Source organism: Lethenteron reissneri, unplaced genomic scaffold, assembly GCF_015708825.2.
Source record: "Lethenteron reissneri isolate LAM-NWPU_2019-01 unplaced genomic scaffold, ASM1570882v1 scaffold_1638, whole genome shotgun sequence".
Lineage (NCBI taxonomy): Eukaryota > Metazoa > Chordata > Hyperoartia > Petromyzontiformes > Petromyzontidae > Lethenteron > Lethenteron reissneri.
The window spans coordinates 3,296,714-3,316,053 of NW_026891375.1; the positions used below are offsets into that span (position 1 = coordinate 3,296,714).

The following is a 19,340-nucleotide window of genomic DNA, read 5'->3' on the forward strand; positions in this document are numbered from 1 at the left end:
AGCCCGACGTACAACCGCATCGGCGGCCTCAGCCGGAGCATCGCCCACAGCACCGTCACCACCAACGCCTCCCCGGCGCGCTTCACCAACACGTCCCCGGAGTGCCGGTTCTGCGGTAAAGTGGAGACGGTGGCGCACCAATACGTGGAGTGCAAGAGCCTGGACTCGCTGTTCAAGGTCCTGAGAAACATCCTCCTAAGGTTGAGCCTCCACAACGGAGGGGAGGTCAAGCTACGTCACGTGACGTCACGCGGTGTCATGTGACGTCACGTGACATCGCCGGACGTCACTGGACGTCACTGGAAGTACAGTGACGTCACGTGACGTCACTGGACGTGACATGACGTCACTGGACGTCAAGTGACGTCACTCGACGGAGGGGTATTACTATGGAGGGCCCCCAAGGTCGAGATGACCCCACGGCGGAGGAGAATCCATGAAATGAGGAGCGCCCCACAGTGGAGGAGGACCCCAGAGATGGAGAAAAACCCCACGGGTGGAGGAGGACCTCATGATGGAGGAGAACCCCATGGATGGAGGAAGACCCCACTGATGGAGGAGCGCCCCACGATGGAGGAGAACCCCACAGTAGAGGAGGACCCCACGGTGGAGGAGAACCCCACTGATGGAGGAGGACCCCACTGATGGAGGAGCGCCCCACAGTGGAGGAGAACCCCACGGATGAAGGAGAACCCCACGGGTGGAGGAGAACCCCGTGGTGGAGGAGCGCCCCACGGTGGAGGAGAACCCCACTGATGGAGGAGCGCCCCACGGTGGAGGAGGTCCCCACGGTGGAGGAGAACCCCACGGTGGAGGAGAACCCCATGGATGGAGGAGCGCCCCACGGTGGAGGAGGTCCCCACGGTGGAGGAGAACCCCATGGATGGAGGAGAACCCCACGATGGAGGAGAACCCCACGATGGAGGAGAACCCCACGGTGGAGGAGCGCCCCACGGTGGAGGAAAACCCCACTGATGGAGGAGGAGAACCCCACGGTGGAGGAGGACCCCACAGATGGAGGAGAACGCCACGGATGGAGGAGGAGAACCCCACGGTGGAGGAGAACCCCACGATGGAGGAGAACCCCACGGTGGAGGAGCGCCCCACGGTGGAGGAAAACCCCACTGATGGAGGAGGAGAACCCCACGGTGGAGGAGAACCCCACTGATGGAGGAGGACCCCACGGTGGAGGAGAACCCCACTGATGGAGGAGGACCCCACGGGTGGAGGAGGACCTCATGATGGAGGAAAACTCCACGATGAAGGAGGACCCCACTGATGGAGGAGGTCCCCACGGTGGAGGAGCGCCCCACGCTGGAGGAGCGCCCCATGGATGGAGGAGGTCCCCACGGTGGAGGAGCGCCCCACGCTGGAGGAGCGCCCCATGGATGGAAGAGGTCCCCACGGTGGAGGAGGACTCACCCGGCCGCGGCGGAGCGAGCGTTGGTGAAGCACACGGTGCACAGGATGAGGCCCCCCGACACGCAGAGCGCCGAGCCTGCCCAGCCCACGTACAGCGCCTCGCCCAGCTCGTACCTGCAAAGACAAAGGTCCCCCGCGTAGCCTCAGGCAGGCTGACGGGGCAAGTGCTTGCCTCCTAGCGAGTGGCAGTTGCCTACGTACAACCGTGATACACGCGGAGATACACACGTGAGTAGCACCTATGAAGGTAGACACAGGCAAAGATCCCCCGTGTAGCCTCCACAGACTGTAGGGGCAAGTCCTGTTAGTAGCGAGTAGCAGCACCTATGAAGGTAGACACAGGCAAAGATCCCCCGTGTAGCCTCGACAGACTGTAGGGGCAAGTGCTGTTAGTAGCGAGTAGCAGCAGCACCTATGAAGGTAGACACAGACAAAGATCCCCGTGTAGCCTTGACAGACTGTAGGGGCAAGTGCTGTTAGTAGCGAGTAGCAGCACCTAGCAGCGTAGCGCTAACCATTGCATCAATCATCACCACACACACCGATACTCGCAGACACACAATGATCGAGGTTGTTGGGTGACGTTAACAATATGTGAGGTTGACACCCCCCCCCAAGACCCCACCACCACCACTACACCACCCCCCCCCCCAAGACCCCCCCCCCCCCCCACCGCGTCACGACTCGGACCCTCACTTGGTGCCCGGGAAGAGCGGGTCAAAGAACTCGTTGACGACCTGCGTGGCGTACCACGAGATGGCGATCAGCTCGGACAGCCCTGGCACGCACACACACACATACACACACATACACAGGGTGGCACACACACAGGGTGGCACACACACACACACGCGCAGGGTCTCAGGGTGGAGCTCCGACTGAGACTCGGAGCCACTGGGTCTCAGGGTGGAGCTCCGATTGAGACTCGGAGCCACCGGGTCTCAGGGTCGGAGCTCCACCCTGAGACTCGGAGTGACTCGCTCGGAGCTCCACCCTGAGACTCGGAGCCACCAGGTCTCAGGGTGGAGCTTCACCCTGAGACTCGGAGACACCGGGTCTCAGGGTGGAGCTCCGATTGAGGCTTGGAGCCACCGGGTCTCAGGGTGGAGCTCCGACTGAGACTCGGAGCCACCGGGTCTCAGGGTGGAGCTCCGATTGAGGCTTGGAGCCACCGGGTCTCAGGGTGGAGCTCCGACTGAGACTCTGAGCCACCGGGTCTCAGGGTGGAGCTCCGACTGAGACTCAGAGCCACCGGGTCTCAGGGTGGAGCTTCGATTGAGACTCAGAGCTACCGGGTCTCAGGGTGGAGCTCCGATTGAGGCTCGAAGCCACCGGGTCTCAAGGTGGAGCTCCGATTGAGACTCAGAGCTACCGGGTCTCAGGGTGGAGCTCCGATTGAGGCTCAGAGCCACTAGGTCTCAGCGTCGGAGCTCCGACTGAGGCTCAGAGCCACCGGGTCTCAGGGTTGGAGCTCCGACTGAGGCTCGGAGCCACCGGGTCTCAGGGTGGAGCTCCAATTGAGACTCGGAGCCACCGGGTCTCAGGGTGGAGCTCCGATTGAGACTCGGAGCCACCGGGTCTCTGGGTCGGAGCTCCAACTGAGACTCGGAGCCACCGGGTCTCAGCGTCGGAGCTCCGATTGAGACTCGGAGCCACCGGGTCTCAGGGTGGAGCTCCGAATGAGGTCGGAGCTCCACCCTGAGACTCGGAGTGACTCGCTCGGAGCTCCACCCTGAGACTCGGAGACACCGGGTCTCAGGGTGGAGCTCCGACTGAGACTCGGAGCCACCGGGTCTCAGGGTGGAGCTTCGATTGAGACTCAGAGCTATCGGGTCTCAGGGTGGAGCTCCGATTGAGGCTCGAAGCCACCGGGTCTCAAGGTGGAGCTCCGATTGAGACTCAGAGCTACCGGGTCTCAGGGTGGAGCTCCGATTGAGGCTCAGAGCCACTAGGTCTCAGCGTCGGAGCTCCGACTGAGGCTCAGAGCCACCGGGTCTCAGGGTTGGAGCTCCGACTGAGGCTCGGAGCCACCGGGTCTCAGGGTGGAGCTCCGATTGAGACTCGGAGCCACCGGGTCTCAGGGTGGAGCTCCGATTGAGACTCGGAGCCACCGGGTCTCTGGGTCGGAGCTCCAACTGAGACTCGGAGCCACCGGGTCTCAGCGTCGGAGCTCCGACTGAGACTCGGAGCCACCGGGTCTCAGGGTGGAGCTCCGATTGAGACTCGGAGCCACCGGGTCTCAGCGTCGGAGCTCCGATTGAGACTCGGAGCCACCGGGTCTCAGGGTGGAGCTCCGAATGAGGCTCCGATTGAGACTCTGAGAGAGCGCCGATTGAGACTCGGAGCCACCGGGTCTCAATCTCTGGGTCGGAGCAGTGTGCGAGCCACCTTCCATGATGTAGATGACCCCCGCGGCGAAAGTGATGCGTCCCTTTGTGGCGACGTCGACGGTCAGCAGCGAGGTGCACTGCATGCCCAGGAAGGCGAGCAGGCTGGCGAAGAAGCCCAGGATGATGGATGTGATGACGAGGGCCCGGCACGCCTGGATGAAGCCTGCCAGGGTAGTGGCCGTGGGGGTGTAGGGGGTGGTGAGGGGAGTATCACCCACTCAACTAGCGACTCACTCACCTATAGAACTAGCGACTCGCTCACCCACACAACTAGCGACTCGCTCACCTATAGAACTAGCGACTCACTCACCCACACAACTAGCGACTCGCTCACCTATAGAACTAGCGACTCGCTCACCCACACAACTAGCGACTCACTCACCTATAGAACTAGCGACTCACTCACCCACACAACTAGCGACTCGCTCACCTATAGAACTAGCGACTCGCTCACCCACACAACTAGCGACTCACTCACCTATAGAACTAGCGACTCGCTCACCCACACAACTAGCGACTCGCTCACCTATAGAACTAGCGACTCGCTCACCCACACAACTAGCGACTCACTCACCTATAGAACTAGCGACTCACTCACCTAAAGAATTAGCGACTCACTCACCTATAGAACTAGCGACTCACCCACACAACTAGCGACTCACTCACCTATAGAACTAGCGACTCACTCACCTATAGAATTAGCGACTCACTCACCTATAGAACTAGCGACTCACCCACACAACTAGCGACTCACTCACCTATAGAACTAGCGACTCACTCACCTATGGAACTAGCGACTCACTCAATCACACAACTAGCGACTCACTCACCTATAGAACTAGCGACTCACTCACCTATAGAACTAGCGACTCACTCACCTATAGAACTAGCGACTCACTCACCTATAGAACTAGCGACTCACTCACCTATAGAACTAGCGACTCAATCACCTATAGAACTAGCGACTAACTCACCTATAGAACTAGCGACTCACTCACCTATAGAACTAGCGACTCACTCAATCACACAACTAGCGACTCACTCACCTATAGAACTAGCGACTCACTCACCTATAAAACTAGCGACTCACTCACCTATAGAACTAGCGACTCACTCACCTATAGAACTAGCGACTCGCTCACCTATAGAACTAGCGACTCAATCACCTATAGAACTAGCGACTAACTCACCTATAGAACTAGCGACTCACTCACCTATAGAACTAGCGACTCACTCACCTATAGAACTAGCGACTCACTCACCTATAGAACTAGCGACTCACTCACCTATAGAACTAACGACTCACTCACCTATAGAACTAGCGACTCACTCACCTATAGAACTAGTGACTCACTCACCTATAGAACTAGCGACTCACTCACCTGTAGAACTAGTGATTCGCTCACCTATAGAACTAGCGACTCACTCACCTATAGAACTAGCGACTCACTCACCTATAGAACTAGCGACTCACTCACCTATAGAACTAGCGACACACTCACCTATAGAACTAACAACTCACTCACCTATAGAACTAGCGACTCACTCACCTATAGAACTAGCGACTCACTCACCTATAGAACTAGCGACTCACTCACCTATAGAACTAGTGACTCGCTCACTAATAGAACTAGTGACTCGCTCACCTATAGAACTAGCGACTCGCTCACCTATAGAACTAGCGACTCGCTCACCTATAGAACTAGTGACTCACTCACCTATAGAACTAGCGACTCACTCACCTATAGAACTAGCGACTCACTCACCTATGGAACTAGCGACTCGCTCAATCACACAACTAGCGACTCACTCACCTATAAAACTAGCGACTCACTCACCTATAGAACTAGCGACTCACTCACCTATAGAACTAGCGACTCGCTCACCTATAGAACTAGCGACTCAATCACCTATAGAACTAGCGACTAACTCACCTATAGAACTAGCGACTCACTCACCTATAGAACTAGCGACTCACTCACCTATAGAACTAGCGACTCACTCACCTATAGAACTAGCGACTCACTCACCTATAGAACTAACGACTCACTCACCTATAGAACTAGCGACTCACTCACCTATAGAACTAGTGACTCACTCACCTATAGAACTAGCGACTCACTCACCTGTAGAACTAGTGATTCGCTCACCTATAGAACCTAGCGACTCACTCACCTATAGAACTAGCGACTCACTCACCTATAGAACTAGCGACTCACTCACCTATAGAACTAGCGACACACTCACCTATAGAACTAACAACTCACTCACCTATAGAACTAGCGACTCACTCACCTATAGAACTAGCGACTCACTCACCTATAGAACTAGCGACTCACTCACCTATAGAACTAGTGACTCGCTCACTAATAGAACTAGTGACTCGCTCACCTATAGAACTAGCGACTCGCTCACCTATAGAACTAGCGACTCGCTCACCTATAGAACTAGTGACTCACTCACCTATAGAACTAGCGACTCACTCACCTATAGAACTAGCGACTCACTCACCTATAGAACTAGTGACTCGCTCACCTATAGAACTAGCGACTCACTCACCTATAGAACTAGCGACTCACTCACCTATAGAACTAGCGACTCACTCACCTATAGAACTAGCAACTCACTAACCTATAGAACTAGCAACTCACTCACCTATAGAACTAGCGACTCACTCACCTATAGAACTAGCGACTCGCTCACCTGTAGAACTAGCGACTCACTCACCTATAGAACTAGCGACTCGCTCACCTATAGAACTAGCGACTCACTCACCTATAGAACTAGCGACTCACTCACCTATAGAACTAGCGACTCGCTCACCAATAGAACTAACGACTCGCTCACCTATAGAACTAGCGACTCGCTCACCAATAGAACTAACGACTCACTCACCTATAGAACTAGCGACTCGCTCACCTATAGAACTAGCGACTCACTCACCTATAGAACTAGCGACTTGCTCACCTATAGAACTAGCGACTCACTCACCTATAGAACTAGCGACTCACTCACCTATAGAACTAGCGACTCGCTCACCTATAGAACTAGCGACTCACTCACCTATAGAACTAGCGACTCGCTCACTTATAGAACTAGCGACTCACTCACCTATAGAACTAGCGACTCGCTCACCTATAGAACTAGCGACTCGCTCACCTATAGAACTAGTGACTCACTCACCGATAGAAATAGCGACTCACTCACCTATAGAACTAGCGACTCACTCACCTATAGAACTAGTGACTCGCTCACCTATAGAACTAGTGACTCGCTCACCTATAAAATTAGCGACTCGCTCACCTATAGAACTAGCGACTCGCTCACCTATAGAACTAGTGACTCACTCACCTATAGAACTAGCGACTCACTCACCTATAGAACTAGCGACTCACTCACCTATAGAACTAGTGACTCGCTCACCTATAGAAGTAGCGACTCACTCACCTATAGAACTAGCGACTCACTCACCTATAGAACTAGCGACTCACTCACCTATAGAACTAGCAACTCACTAACCTATAGAACTAGCAACTCACTCACCTATAGAACTAGCGACTCACTCACCTATAGAACTAGCGACTCGCTCACCTGTAGAACTAGCGACTCACTCACCTATAGAACTAGCGACTCGCCCACCTATAGAACTAGCGACTCACTCATCTATAGAACTAGCGACTCACTCACCTATAGAACTAGCGACTCGCTCACCAATAGAACTAACGACTCACTCACCTATAGAACTAGCGACTTGCTCACCTATAGAACTAGCGACTCACTCACCTATAGAACTAGCGACTCACTCACCTATAGAACTAGCGACTCGCTCACCTATAGAACTAGCGACTCACTCACCTATAGAACTAGCGACTCGCTCACCTATAGAACTAGCGACTCACTCACCTATAGAACTAGCGACTCGCTCACCTATAGAACTAGCGACTCGCTCACCTATAGAACTAGTGACTCACTCACCGATAGAACTAGCGACTCACTCACCTATAGAACTAGCGACTCACTCACCTATAGAACTAGTGACTCGCTCACCTATAGAACTAGCGACTCACTCACCTATAGAACTAGCGACTCGCTCACCTATAGAATTAGCGACTCACTCACCTGTAGAACTAGCGACTCACTCACCTGTAGAACTAGCGACTCGCTCACCTGTAGAACTAGCGACTCACTAACCTATAGAACTAGCGACTCACTAACCTATAGAACTAGCGACTCACCTCACCTATAGAACTAGCGACTCGCTCACCTATAGAACTAGTGACTCGCTCACCTATAGAACTAGCGACTCACTCACCTATAGAACTAGCGAATCACTCACCTATAGACTAGCGACTCACTCACCTATAGAACTAGCGACTCGCTCACCTATAGAACTAGCGACTCACTCACCTATAGAACTAGCGACTCGCTCACCTATAGAACTAGCGACTCACTCACCTGTAGAACTAGCGACTCACTCACCTGTAGAACTAGCGACTCGCTCACCTGTAGAACTAGCGACTCACTAACCTATAGAACTAGCGACTCACTAACCTATAGAACTAGCGACTCACTCACCTATAGAACTAGCGACTCGCTCACCTATAGAACTAGTGACTCGCTCACCAATAGAACTAGCGACTCACTCACCTATAGAACTAGCGACTCACTCACCTATAGAACTAGCGACTCACTCACCTGTAGAACTAGCGACTCACTCACCTATAGAACTAGCGACTCGCTCACCTATAGAACTAGCGACTCACTCACCTATAGAACTAGCGACTCACTCACCTATAGAACTAGCGACTCGCTCACCTATAGAACTAACGACTCACTCACCTATAGAACTAGCGACTCGCTCACCTATAGAACTAGCGACTCAATCACCTATAGAACTAGTGACTCGCTCACCTATAGAACTAGCGACTCGCTCACCTATAGAACTAGCGACTCACTCACCTATAGAACTAGCAACTCGCTCACCTATAGAACTAGCGACTCACTCACCTATAGAACTAGCGACTTGCTCACCTATAGAACTAGCGACTCACTCACCTATAGAACTAGCGACTCACTCACCTATAGAACTAGCGACTCGCTCACCTATAGAACTAGCGACTCACTCACCTATAGAACTAGCGACTCGCTCACCTATAGAACTAGCGACTCACTCACCTATAGAACTAGCGACTCGCTCACCTATAGAACTAGCGACTCGCTCACCTATAGAACTAGTGACTCACTCACCGATAGAAATAGCGACTCACTCACCTATAGAACTAGCGACTCACTCACCTATAGAACTAGTGACTCGCTCACCTATAGAACTAGTGACTCGCTCACCTATAAAACTAGCGACTCGCTCACCTATAGAACTAGCGACTCGCTCACCTATAGAACTAGTGACTCACTCACCTATAGAACTAGCGACTCACTCACCTATAGAACTAGCGACTCACTCACCTATAGAACTAGTGACTCGCTCACCTATAGAAGTAGCGACTCACTCACCTATAGAACTAGCGACTCACTCACCTATAGAACTAGCGACTCACTCACCTATAGAACTAGCAACTCACTAACCTATAGAACTAGCAACTCACTCACCTATAGAACTAGCGACTCACTCACCTATAGAACTAGCGACTCGCTCACCTGTAGAACTAGCGACTCACTCACCTATAGAACTAGCGACTCGCCCACCTATAGAACTAGCGACTCACTCATCTATAGAACTAGCGACTCACTCACCTATAGAACTAGCGACTCGCTCACCAATAGAACTAACGACTCACTCACCTATAGAACTAGCGACTTGCTCACCTATAGAACTAGCGACTCACTCACCTATAGAACTAGCGACTCACTCACCTATAGAACTAGCGACTCGCTCACCTATAGAACTAGCGACTCACTCACCTATAGAACTAGCGACTCGCTCACCTATAGAACTAGCGACTCACTCACCTATAGAACTAGCGACTCGCTCACCTATAGAACTAGCGACTCGCTCACCTATAGAACTAGTGACTCACTCACCGATAGAACTAGCGACTCACTCACCTATAGAACTAGCGACTCACTCACCTATAGAACTAGTGACTCGCTCACCTATAGAACTAGCGACTCACTCACCTATAGAACTAGCGACTCGCTCACCTATAGAATTAGCGACTCACTCACCTGTAGAACTAGCGACTCACTCACCTGTAGAACTAGCGACTCGCTCACCTGTAGAACTAGCGACTCACTAACCTATAGAACTAGCGACTCACTAACCTATAGAACTAGCGACTCACTCACCTATAGAACTAGCGACTCGCTCACCTATAGAACTAGTGACTCGCTCACCTATAGAACTAGCGACTCACTCACCTATAGAACTAGCGAATCACTCACCTATAGAACTAGCGACTCGCTCACCTATAGAACTAGCGACTCGCTCACCTATAGAACTAGTGACTCACTCACCGATAGAACTAGCGACTCGCTCACCTATAGAACTAGCGACTCACTCACCTGTAGAACTAGCGACTCACTCACCTGTAGAACTAGCGACTCGCTCACCTGTAGAACTAGCGACTCACTAACCTATAGAATTAGCGACTCACTCACCTGTAGAACTAGCGACTCACTCACCTATAGAACTAGCGACTCGCTCACCTGTAGAACTAGCGACTCACTAACCTATAGAACTAGCGACTCACTAACCTATAGAACTAGCGACTCACTCACCTATAGAACTAGCGACTCGCTCACCTATAGAACTAGTGACTCGCTCACCTATAGAACTAGCGACTCACTCACCTATAGAACTAGCGAATCACTCACCTATAGAACTAGCGACTCACTCACCTATAGAACTAGCGACTCGCTCACCTATAGAACTAGCGACTCACTCACCTATAGAACTAGCGACTCGCTCACCTATAGAACTAGCGACTCACTCACCTGTAGAACTAGCGACTCACTCACCTGTAGAACTAGCGACTCGCTCACCTGTAGAACTAGCGACTCACTAACCTATAGAACTAGCGACTCACTAACCTATAGAACTAGCGACTCACTCACCTATAGAACTAGCGACTCGCTCACCTATAGAACTAGCGACTCGCTCACCTATAGAACTAGCGACTCACTCACCTATAGAACTAGCGACTCACTCACCTATAGAACTAGCGACTCGCTCACCTGTAGAACTAGCGACTCACTCACCTATAGAACTAGCGACTCGCTCACCTATAGAACTAGCGACTCACTCACCTATAGAACTAGCGACTCACTCACCTATAGAACTAGCGACTCGCTCACCTATAGAACTAACGACTCACTCACCTATAGAACTAGCGACTCGCTCACCTATAGAACTAGCGACTCAATCACCTATAGAACTAGTGACTCGCTCACCTATAGAACTAGCGACTCGCTCACCTATAGAACTAGCGACTCACTCACCTATAGAACTAGCAACTCGCTCACCTATAGAACTAGCGACTCACTCACCTATAGAACTAGCGACTCGCTCACCTATAGAACTAGCGACTCGCTCACCTATAGAACTAGCGACTCACTCACCTATAGAACTAGCGACTCACTCACCTATAGAACTAGCGACTCGCTCACCTATAGAACTAGCGACTCACTCACCTATAGAACTAGCGACTCGCTCACCTATAGAACTAGCGACTCACTCACCTGTAGAACTAGCGACTCACTCACCTGTAGAACTAGCGACTCGCTCACCTGTAGAACTAGCGACTCACTAACCTATAGAACTAGCGACTCACTAACCTATAGAACTAGCGACTCACTCACCTGTAGAACTAGCGACTCACTCACCTATAGAACTAGCGACTCGCTCACCTATAGAACTAGCGACTCACTCACCTATAGAACTAGCGACTCACTCACCTATAGAACTAGCGACTCACTCACCTATAGAACTAGCGACTCACTCACCTATAGAACTAACGACTCGCTCACCTATAGAACTAGCGACTCACTCACCTATAGAACTAGCGACTCGCTCACCTATAGAACTAGCGACTCACTCACCTATAGAACTAGCGACTCACTCACCTATAGAACTAGCGACTCGCTCACCTGTAGAACTAGCGACTCACTCACCTATAGAACTAGCGACTCGCTCACCTATAGAACTAGCGACTCACTCACCTATAGAACTAGCGACTCACTCACCTATAGAACTAGCGACTCGCTCACCTATAGAACTAGCGACTCACTCACCTATAGAACTAGTGACTCACTCACCTATATAACTAGCGACTCACTCACCTATAGAACTAGCGACTCACTCACCTATAGAACTAGCGACTCACTCACCTATAGAACTAGCGACTCACTCACCTATAGAACTAGCGACTCGCTCAATCACACAACTAGTGACTCACTCACCTATAAAACTAGCGACTCACTAACCTATAGAACTAGCGACTCACTCACCTATAGAACTAGCGACTCACTCACCTATAGAACTAGCGACTCGCTCACCTGTAGAACTAGCGACTCACTCACCTATAGAACTAGCGACTCGCTCACCTATAGAACTAGCGACTCACTCACCTATAGAACTAGCGACTCACTCACCTATAGAACTAGCGACTCGCTCACCTATAGAACTAACGACTCACCTATAGAACTAGCGACTCGCTCACCTATAGAACTAGCGACTCACTCACCTATAGAACTAGCGACTCACTCACCTATAGAACTAGCGACTCGCTCACCTATAGAACTAGCGACTCACTCACCTGTAGAACTAGCGACTCACTCACCTATAGAACTAGCGACTCACTCACCTATAGCACTAACGACTCGCTCACCTATAGAACTAGCGACTCACTCACCTATAGAACTAGTGACTCACTCACCTATAGAACTAGCGACTCACTCACCTATAGAACTAGCGACTCACTCACTTATAGAACTAACGACTCGCTCACCTATAGAACTAGCGACTCACTCACCTATAGAACTAGCGACTCGCTCACCCACACAACTAGCGACTCACTCTCCTATAGAACTAGCGACTCACTCACCTATAGAACTAGCGACTCGCTCACCTGTAGAACTAGTGACTCGCTCACCTATAGAACTAGTGACTCACTCACCTGTAGAACTAGTGACTCACTCACCTATAGAACTAGCGACTCACTCACCTATAGAACTAGCGACTCACTCACCTATAGAACTAGCGACTCACTCACCTGTAGAACTAGCGACTAACTCACCTATAGAACTAGCGACTCACTCACCTATAGAACTAGCGACTCACTCACCTGTAGAACTAGCGACGCACTCACCTATAGAACTAGCGACTCACTCACCTGTAGAACTAGTGACTCGCTCACCTATAGAACTAGCGACTCACTCACCTGTAGAACTAGCGACTCGCTCACCTATAGAACTAGCGACTCACTCACCTATAGAACTAGCGACTCGCTCACCTATAGAACTAGCGACTCACTCACCTATAGAACTAGCGACTCGCTCACCTATAGAACTAGCGACTCACTCACCTATAGAACTAGCGACTCGCTCACCTATAGAACTAGCGACTCGCTCACCTATAGAACTAGCGACTCACCTATAGAACTAGCGACTCACTCACCTATAGAACTAGCGACTCGCTCACCTATAGAACTAGCGACTCACTCACCTATAGAACTAGCGACTCACTCACCTATAGAACTAGCGACTCACTCACCTATAGAACTAGCGACTCGCTCACCTATAGAACTAGCGACTCACTCACCTATAGAACTAGCGACTCACTCACCTATAGAACTAGCGACTCGCTCACCTATAGAACTCAACTCGCCCCGAGCTGATGAACGTTGTCTTAGGATCGTCACCAACTTCAGTGTTTGTTCGTATCGAAAACAAAATCGTGAACATCGTAGCGGTGGTGGTAGTGGTGGTGGTAGTAGTGGTGGTAGTAGTGGTGGTGCTGGTGGTGGTGGTAGTGGTGGTGGTGGTAGTGGTGGTGGTTGTGGTGGAGGTGGTAGTGGTGGTAGTAGTGGCTGTGGTGGTGGTAGCGGTAGTAGTTGTGGTAGTTGTGGTGGTGGTGGTTGTGGTGCTGGTGGTGGTGCTGGTGGTAATGGTGGTGGTGCTGGTGGTGGATGTGGTAATAGAGGTGGTAGTTCTGGTGGTGCTCTTGGTGGTGGTTGTGGTGGTGGTTGTAGTGGTGGTAGTAGTGGTGGTAATAGAGGTGGTAGTGCTGGTGGTGCTGGTGGTGGTGGTTGTGGTGGTGGTGGTGGTAGTGGTGGTAGTAATGGTGGTGGTAGTGGTGGTAGTAGTAGAGGTGGTAGTGGTGGTGGTGCTTGTGGTAGTAGTGGTGGTGGTAGTAGTGGTCGTAATGATGGTGGTGGTAGTGCTGGTAGTGGTGGTACTAGTGGTGGTAGTGGTAGTGGTGGTTGTGCTTGTGGCAGTAGTGGTGGTGGTAGTGGTGGTAGTAATGGTGGTGGTAGTAGTGGTGGTGGTGGAGGCAGTGGTGGTACTGGTGGTAGTGGTTGTGGTGGTGGTGGTAGTTGTGGTGGTAGAGGTGCTAGTGGTGGTAGTAATGGTGGTGGTGATAGTAATGGTAGTGGTGGTAGTAGTGGTGGTAGTTGTGGTAATAGTGGTGGTGTTGCTTGTGGTAGTTGTGATGGTGGTAGTGGTGGTGGTGGTGCTGGTGGTAGTAGTGTTGGTGGTAGTGGTGGTAATAATGGTGGCGGTGGTAGTGGTAGTGCTGGTGGTAGTGGTGGTGCTGGTTGTGGTGGTAGTGGTGGCAGTGGTGGTGGTAGTGGTGGTGCTGGTGGCAGTAGTGGTGCTGGTGGCAGTGGTGGTAGTGGTGGTGGTGCTTGTTGTAGTAGTGGTGGTGGTAGTATAGTGGTAGTAATGGTGGTGGTGGTAGTGCTGGTAGTGGTGGTATTAGTGGTGGTGGTGGCAGTGGTGGTGCTGGTGGCAGTGGTGGTAGTAGTGGTGTTAGTGGTGGTGAAGGTAGTGGTGGTGGTGCTTGTGGTAGTAGTGGTGGTGGTAGTCGTGGTAGTAATGGTTGCGGTGGCAGTGGTGGTGGCAGTGGTGGTAGTAGTGATGTTAGTGGTGGTAGTAGTGCTGTTAGTGGTGGTAGTTGTACTGCTGCTGCTGCTGGTGGTGTTAGAGGATTTCCGCCGGACCGGGCAGGTTGAGCAAGGAGTCGAAGTCCCTACAGTTGGAGACGCCCATCGAGTCTGTGCCGCACGAGGTCCACAGGTTCTCGTAGACGGTGTTGGCCGTCACCACGCTGCCCGCAACCGTCGACGTCTTCCAGAAGTCGTTGGTGATCGTGGTGCCAATGCACGCCCAGCCGCTGATGGCGATCAGCGTGCCGGCGAGGTCTCTCTGCATGGCGGTGGTGGTGGTGGTGGTGGGGGTGATGGTGGTGGGGGTGGGGGTGGTGGTGATGGTGGGGGTGGTGATGGTGATGATGATGATGATGGTGAAAGCGATGGTGGTAGTGGTGGTGATGATGGTGGTGGTGATGGTAACAGCGGTGATGGTGGTGATGATGATGTTGAGGGTGGTGATAGTGGTGGTGCAGGTGGTGATGATGGTGGTGATGGTGGTGGTAGTGACAGTGGTGATGGTGATGGTGGGAGTGGTGATGGTGGTGGTGCAGGTGATGATGATGGTGATGATGATGGTGGTGATGGTGGTGGTGGTGACAGTGGTGATGGTGATGGTGGGAGTGGTGATGGTGGTTGTGGTGACGGTGGTGGTGCAGGTGATGCTGATGGTGGTGGTGGTGACAGTTACAGTGGTGATGATGGTGATGATGGTGCAGGAGACAGTGGTGATGGTGGGGTTAGAGTATGTTCCCGTGTCTCCGCGTGTCTCCGCGTGTCTCCTTGGAGTGTCCGCCCCGTGATGGTGGTGACGCGTGGGGGCCCCACGTGGCTTCCCCACGACCCCACGTGGTTCCCCCACGGCCCCACGTGGCCCCTCACGACCCACGTGGTCCCCCCATGGCCCCACGTGGTTCCCCCATGGCCCCCATCACTCCGTGCCGTTCTGCGCCGTGGAGCGCGGCGTCAGCTGTGAAGGTTGCGCGTTGAAGGACATCAACAACATCACCAAAACCATCACCGACATCATCAACAACATCACCAAAACCATCACCGACATGATCACCAACATCACCAACATCACCAAAACCATCACCGACATCATCACCAACATCATCACCAACATTATCACCAACATCACCAACATCACCACCAACATCATCAGCAACATCACCACCAACATCATCACCAACATTATCACCAACTACATCACCACCAACATCATCACCAACACCACCAACATCATCACCAACATCATCAACATCATCACCAACATCATCAACATCATCACCATCATCATCGGCAGCAACATCACCACCAACATCATCACCAACATTATCACCAACTACATCACCACCAACATCATCACCAACACCACCAACATCATCACCAACATCATCAACATCATCACCAACATCATCAACATCATCACCAACATCATCACCAACATTACCAACATCATCACCAATATCATCACCAACTACATCACCACCAACATCATCAACATCATCACCAACATCATCACCAACATCATCAACATCATCACCAACATCATCACCAACATTACCAACATCATCACCAATATCATCACCAACTACATCATCACCAACATCATCACTAACATCACCAACAGCACCATCACCAAAACCATCACCAACACCACCATCACCAAAACCATCACCAAAACCATCACCAACATCATCACCACCATCACGACCATGACATCACCAACATCACCAACATCATCACCAACATCATCACCAACAAAACCATCACCAAAACCATCACCATCATCACCATAATCACCAAAACCATCACCAACATCACCAAAACTATCACCAACAATACCATCATCACCAGCATCACCAAAACGATCACCAACATCAGCAACACCATCACCAACATCACCACCAGCGTCACCACCAACACCATCATTACGACACCATCACCACCAGCACCATCACAACATCACCACCATCACATCACCACCATCACAAACATCACCACCATCTGATGGTGGTTGTAGGTGGTGGTTGATGGTGATGGTGGTGGTGGTTGTAGGTGGTGGTTGGCCTGAAGATTAACAACAGCAGTGGGTGGGGAGTAGTGGGTCGATAAAATCAGTACCACTTTGTGGCCTAAAGATTAACAACAGCAGTGGGTGGGGGGGGGGGGTAGTGAGTCGATAAAATCAGTACCACTTTGTAGCCTGAAGATTAACAACAGCAGTGGGATTGTCCTGTGGATGCTGCCGTAATGCCTCTTACCCGTGCCCGCCACGGGAACGTGGAATTTCCACCGCTGCCTCTGCATTGGCTGACATGCCGTGTGTGGTCGGGCATGCGCGTGGCCGCATCAGCGGTGTCAAGATCGGCCTCTGTGGAGAAGGAGGCTCGTGAAGGACGCTACTGGCCAGTTGGAGGCAGTCGCCCTCCAGCAACAACAGAGGGCGGAGGGGCGACGCTCACAACAACGAGCGGAGCGCCGGGTGGATAAAACGCAGCGAGTTGGCACAGTAGGGGGGGGGGTACAGCTGGTGGTGGCACCTACCGATAGTCATCTCAGTCGGTCAACCCATGGCACCTGCTGGGTCTGTCCCGTGACCTCCAGCACCTAGCCTGGCACAGCAGTCAACCCACGTCACCTGCTGGGTCTGTCCCGTGACCTCCTGCACCTAGCCTGGCACAGCAGTCAACCCATGGCACCTGCTGGGTCTGTCCCGTGACTTCCTCCTGCACCTAGCCTGGCACAGCAGTCAACCCACGGCACCTGCTGGGTCTGTCTCGTGTCCTCCTGCACCTAGCCTGGCACAGCAGTCAACCCACGGCACCTGCTGGGTCTGTCCCGTGACCTCCTGCACCTAGCCTGGCACAGGCGCCGTGGTGACCTCACCGCCGCTGAGGGCGGTGAGGTCATCACGGTACCGAGTGTTTGTTGTGATGGTGGTGGTGGCAGTGGTGGTGTTGTAATGATTTTATTCTCCATAATCCTTTACTGCCAATTTGGAAAGCTTTTGCAAACATTCTTGGGCTGCCTTTAAGTTTATAGCCGCTCACCAACCCAACCTCGCCACCCTGCCGGCATGCGATGATCTGGTCCAAAGGTAAGGCATGGCCTGAGCCAAACGGACGATACCAATTGTCGGAGCCGGAGTACGGGGGGGTGGGATGGGTGAGAGGGGGAATCTGAGACCCCACCCTCCACACCCTCTTGTCGCAGCGTTTGGTTTCGTCCAAAGGTAACGCATGAGGATGCCAAATGGTTTTCGTGACTGCAGGGATTCACCTTCTTGGTTCTTTCGGTAAAATCACGTAGAAGGGAAGTAATAAAATAATAAAAATAAAACATAATAAAATAAAATAATTCTCACGACGTTTGCGTTGTAGCCGAAACGTCGTGAGAATTATTTTATTTTATTATGTTTTATTTTTATTATTTTATTACTTCCCTTCTACGTGACTTTACCGAAAGAACCAAGAAGATGCCAAATGGGCCATACGAACTCTGCGAGCCGGGGTACGAGGGGGGAGAATCTGAAACACTTCACCCCCTAAGACCCCTTTTCGCAGCTTTTGGTTTGGTCCAAAGCTGATGCACGAAAACGTCAAATGGGCCATACGAACTGTGAGAGCCGGGATTGAGGTGGTGGAGAATCGGAGATACTGTTCAGCCCCCTTCTCTTCTCAGCATGTGGTTTTGTGCAGAGGTCATCCGCGCTGGTGGCAATTGGACGAAACCATTTGAGAAGGGGGTGAGGTGGGCGAGGGGGTAGTGGTATTGGGTAGCCGCGAATTTTACCCCAACCCCTCGTTCCTTCTAGATTTGAAGCTTTCGTGACTGCAAGGATTCATATTCTTGGGTTTTTTCGGTAAAGTCACGTAGGTTAAAAAATTAAAATTAATAAAAGTATATACTTGATACAGCTATCGTGCTGTGACGGTTCCACCTGAAGACGGAAGCTAGTGTTGCCTCCGAAACGTCGTGATTTTTATTTTATTTTTACTTTTATTAATTTTTATTTTTTACCTACGTGACTTTACTGAAAAAACCTATTAATATGAACTATATTCTTATGTTTTTTTCGGTAAAGTCACGTAGGTTAAAAAATTAAAATTAAAAAAAGTAAAATGAAATAAAAATCACGACGTTTCGATTGCAACACAAGCAATCACCATCATCATGAGGTGTAAATGAAATAGCAACAAAAAATGTCCAATTTTAATTTAAATCTTGTACCTACGTGACTTTACCGAAAAAACCTATGAATATGAATCCTTGGAGTCACGAAAGCTTCAAATCTAGCTAAGAATATGAACCCTCGTTCCTTATCATGTGACCTGCTCCAAACGCAATGCATGCCGGTGCCGATTGGGTGATACCATTTGAGAAGGTGTTGAGAGGGGGGGGTTGGTAATGGGTAGCC

At 51.5% G+C, this 19,340-nt stretch overlaps 1 protein-coding gene across 1 annotated transcript; it reads right to left on the reverse strand.

The window, feature by feature from the left end:
- Positions 1–1,418: 1,418 nt before the first annotated feature.
- LOC133362974 (claudin-15-like) lies at positions 1,419–15,200 on the reverse strand. The gene is made up of 4 exons (XM_061581953.1): positions 14,990–15,200; positions 3,811–3,975; positions 2,119–2,200; positions 1,419–1,536 (listed from the first exon to the last, which is right to left on the reverse strand). The coding sequence occupies exons 1-4, from the start codon at positions 15,198–15,200 to the stop codon at positions 1,419–1,421; spliced, it is 576 nt and encodes a 191-aa protein (XP_061437937.1).
- Positions 15,201–19,340: the final 4,140 nt, after the last annotated feature.

Bases quoted from the DNA above. Each gene is read 5' to 3' on its own strand.
- LOC133362974 (XM_061581953.1), bottom strand. From the start codon at position 15,200: ATGCAGAGAGACCTCGCCGGCACGCTGATCGCCATCAGCGGCTGGGCG. The intron at 3,976-14,989 runs GTCCGGCGGAAA...CTACCCTGGCAG, and splicing joins CTCCTTGCTCAACCTGCCCG to GCTTCATCCAGGCGTGCCGG. The intron at 1,537-2,118 runs GTGAGGGTCCGA...TTGTCTTTGCAG, and splicing joins CCGCTCTTCCCGGGCACCAA to GTACGAGCTGGGCGAGGCGC.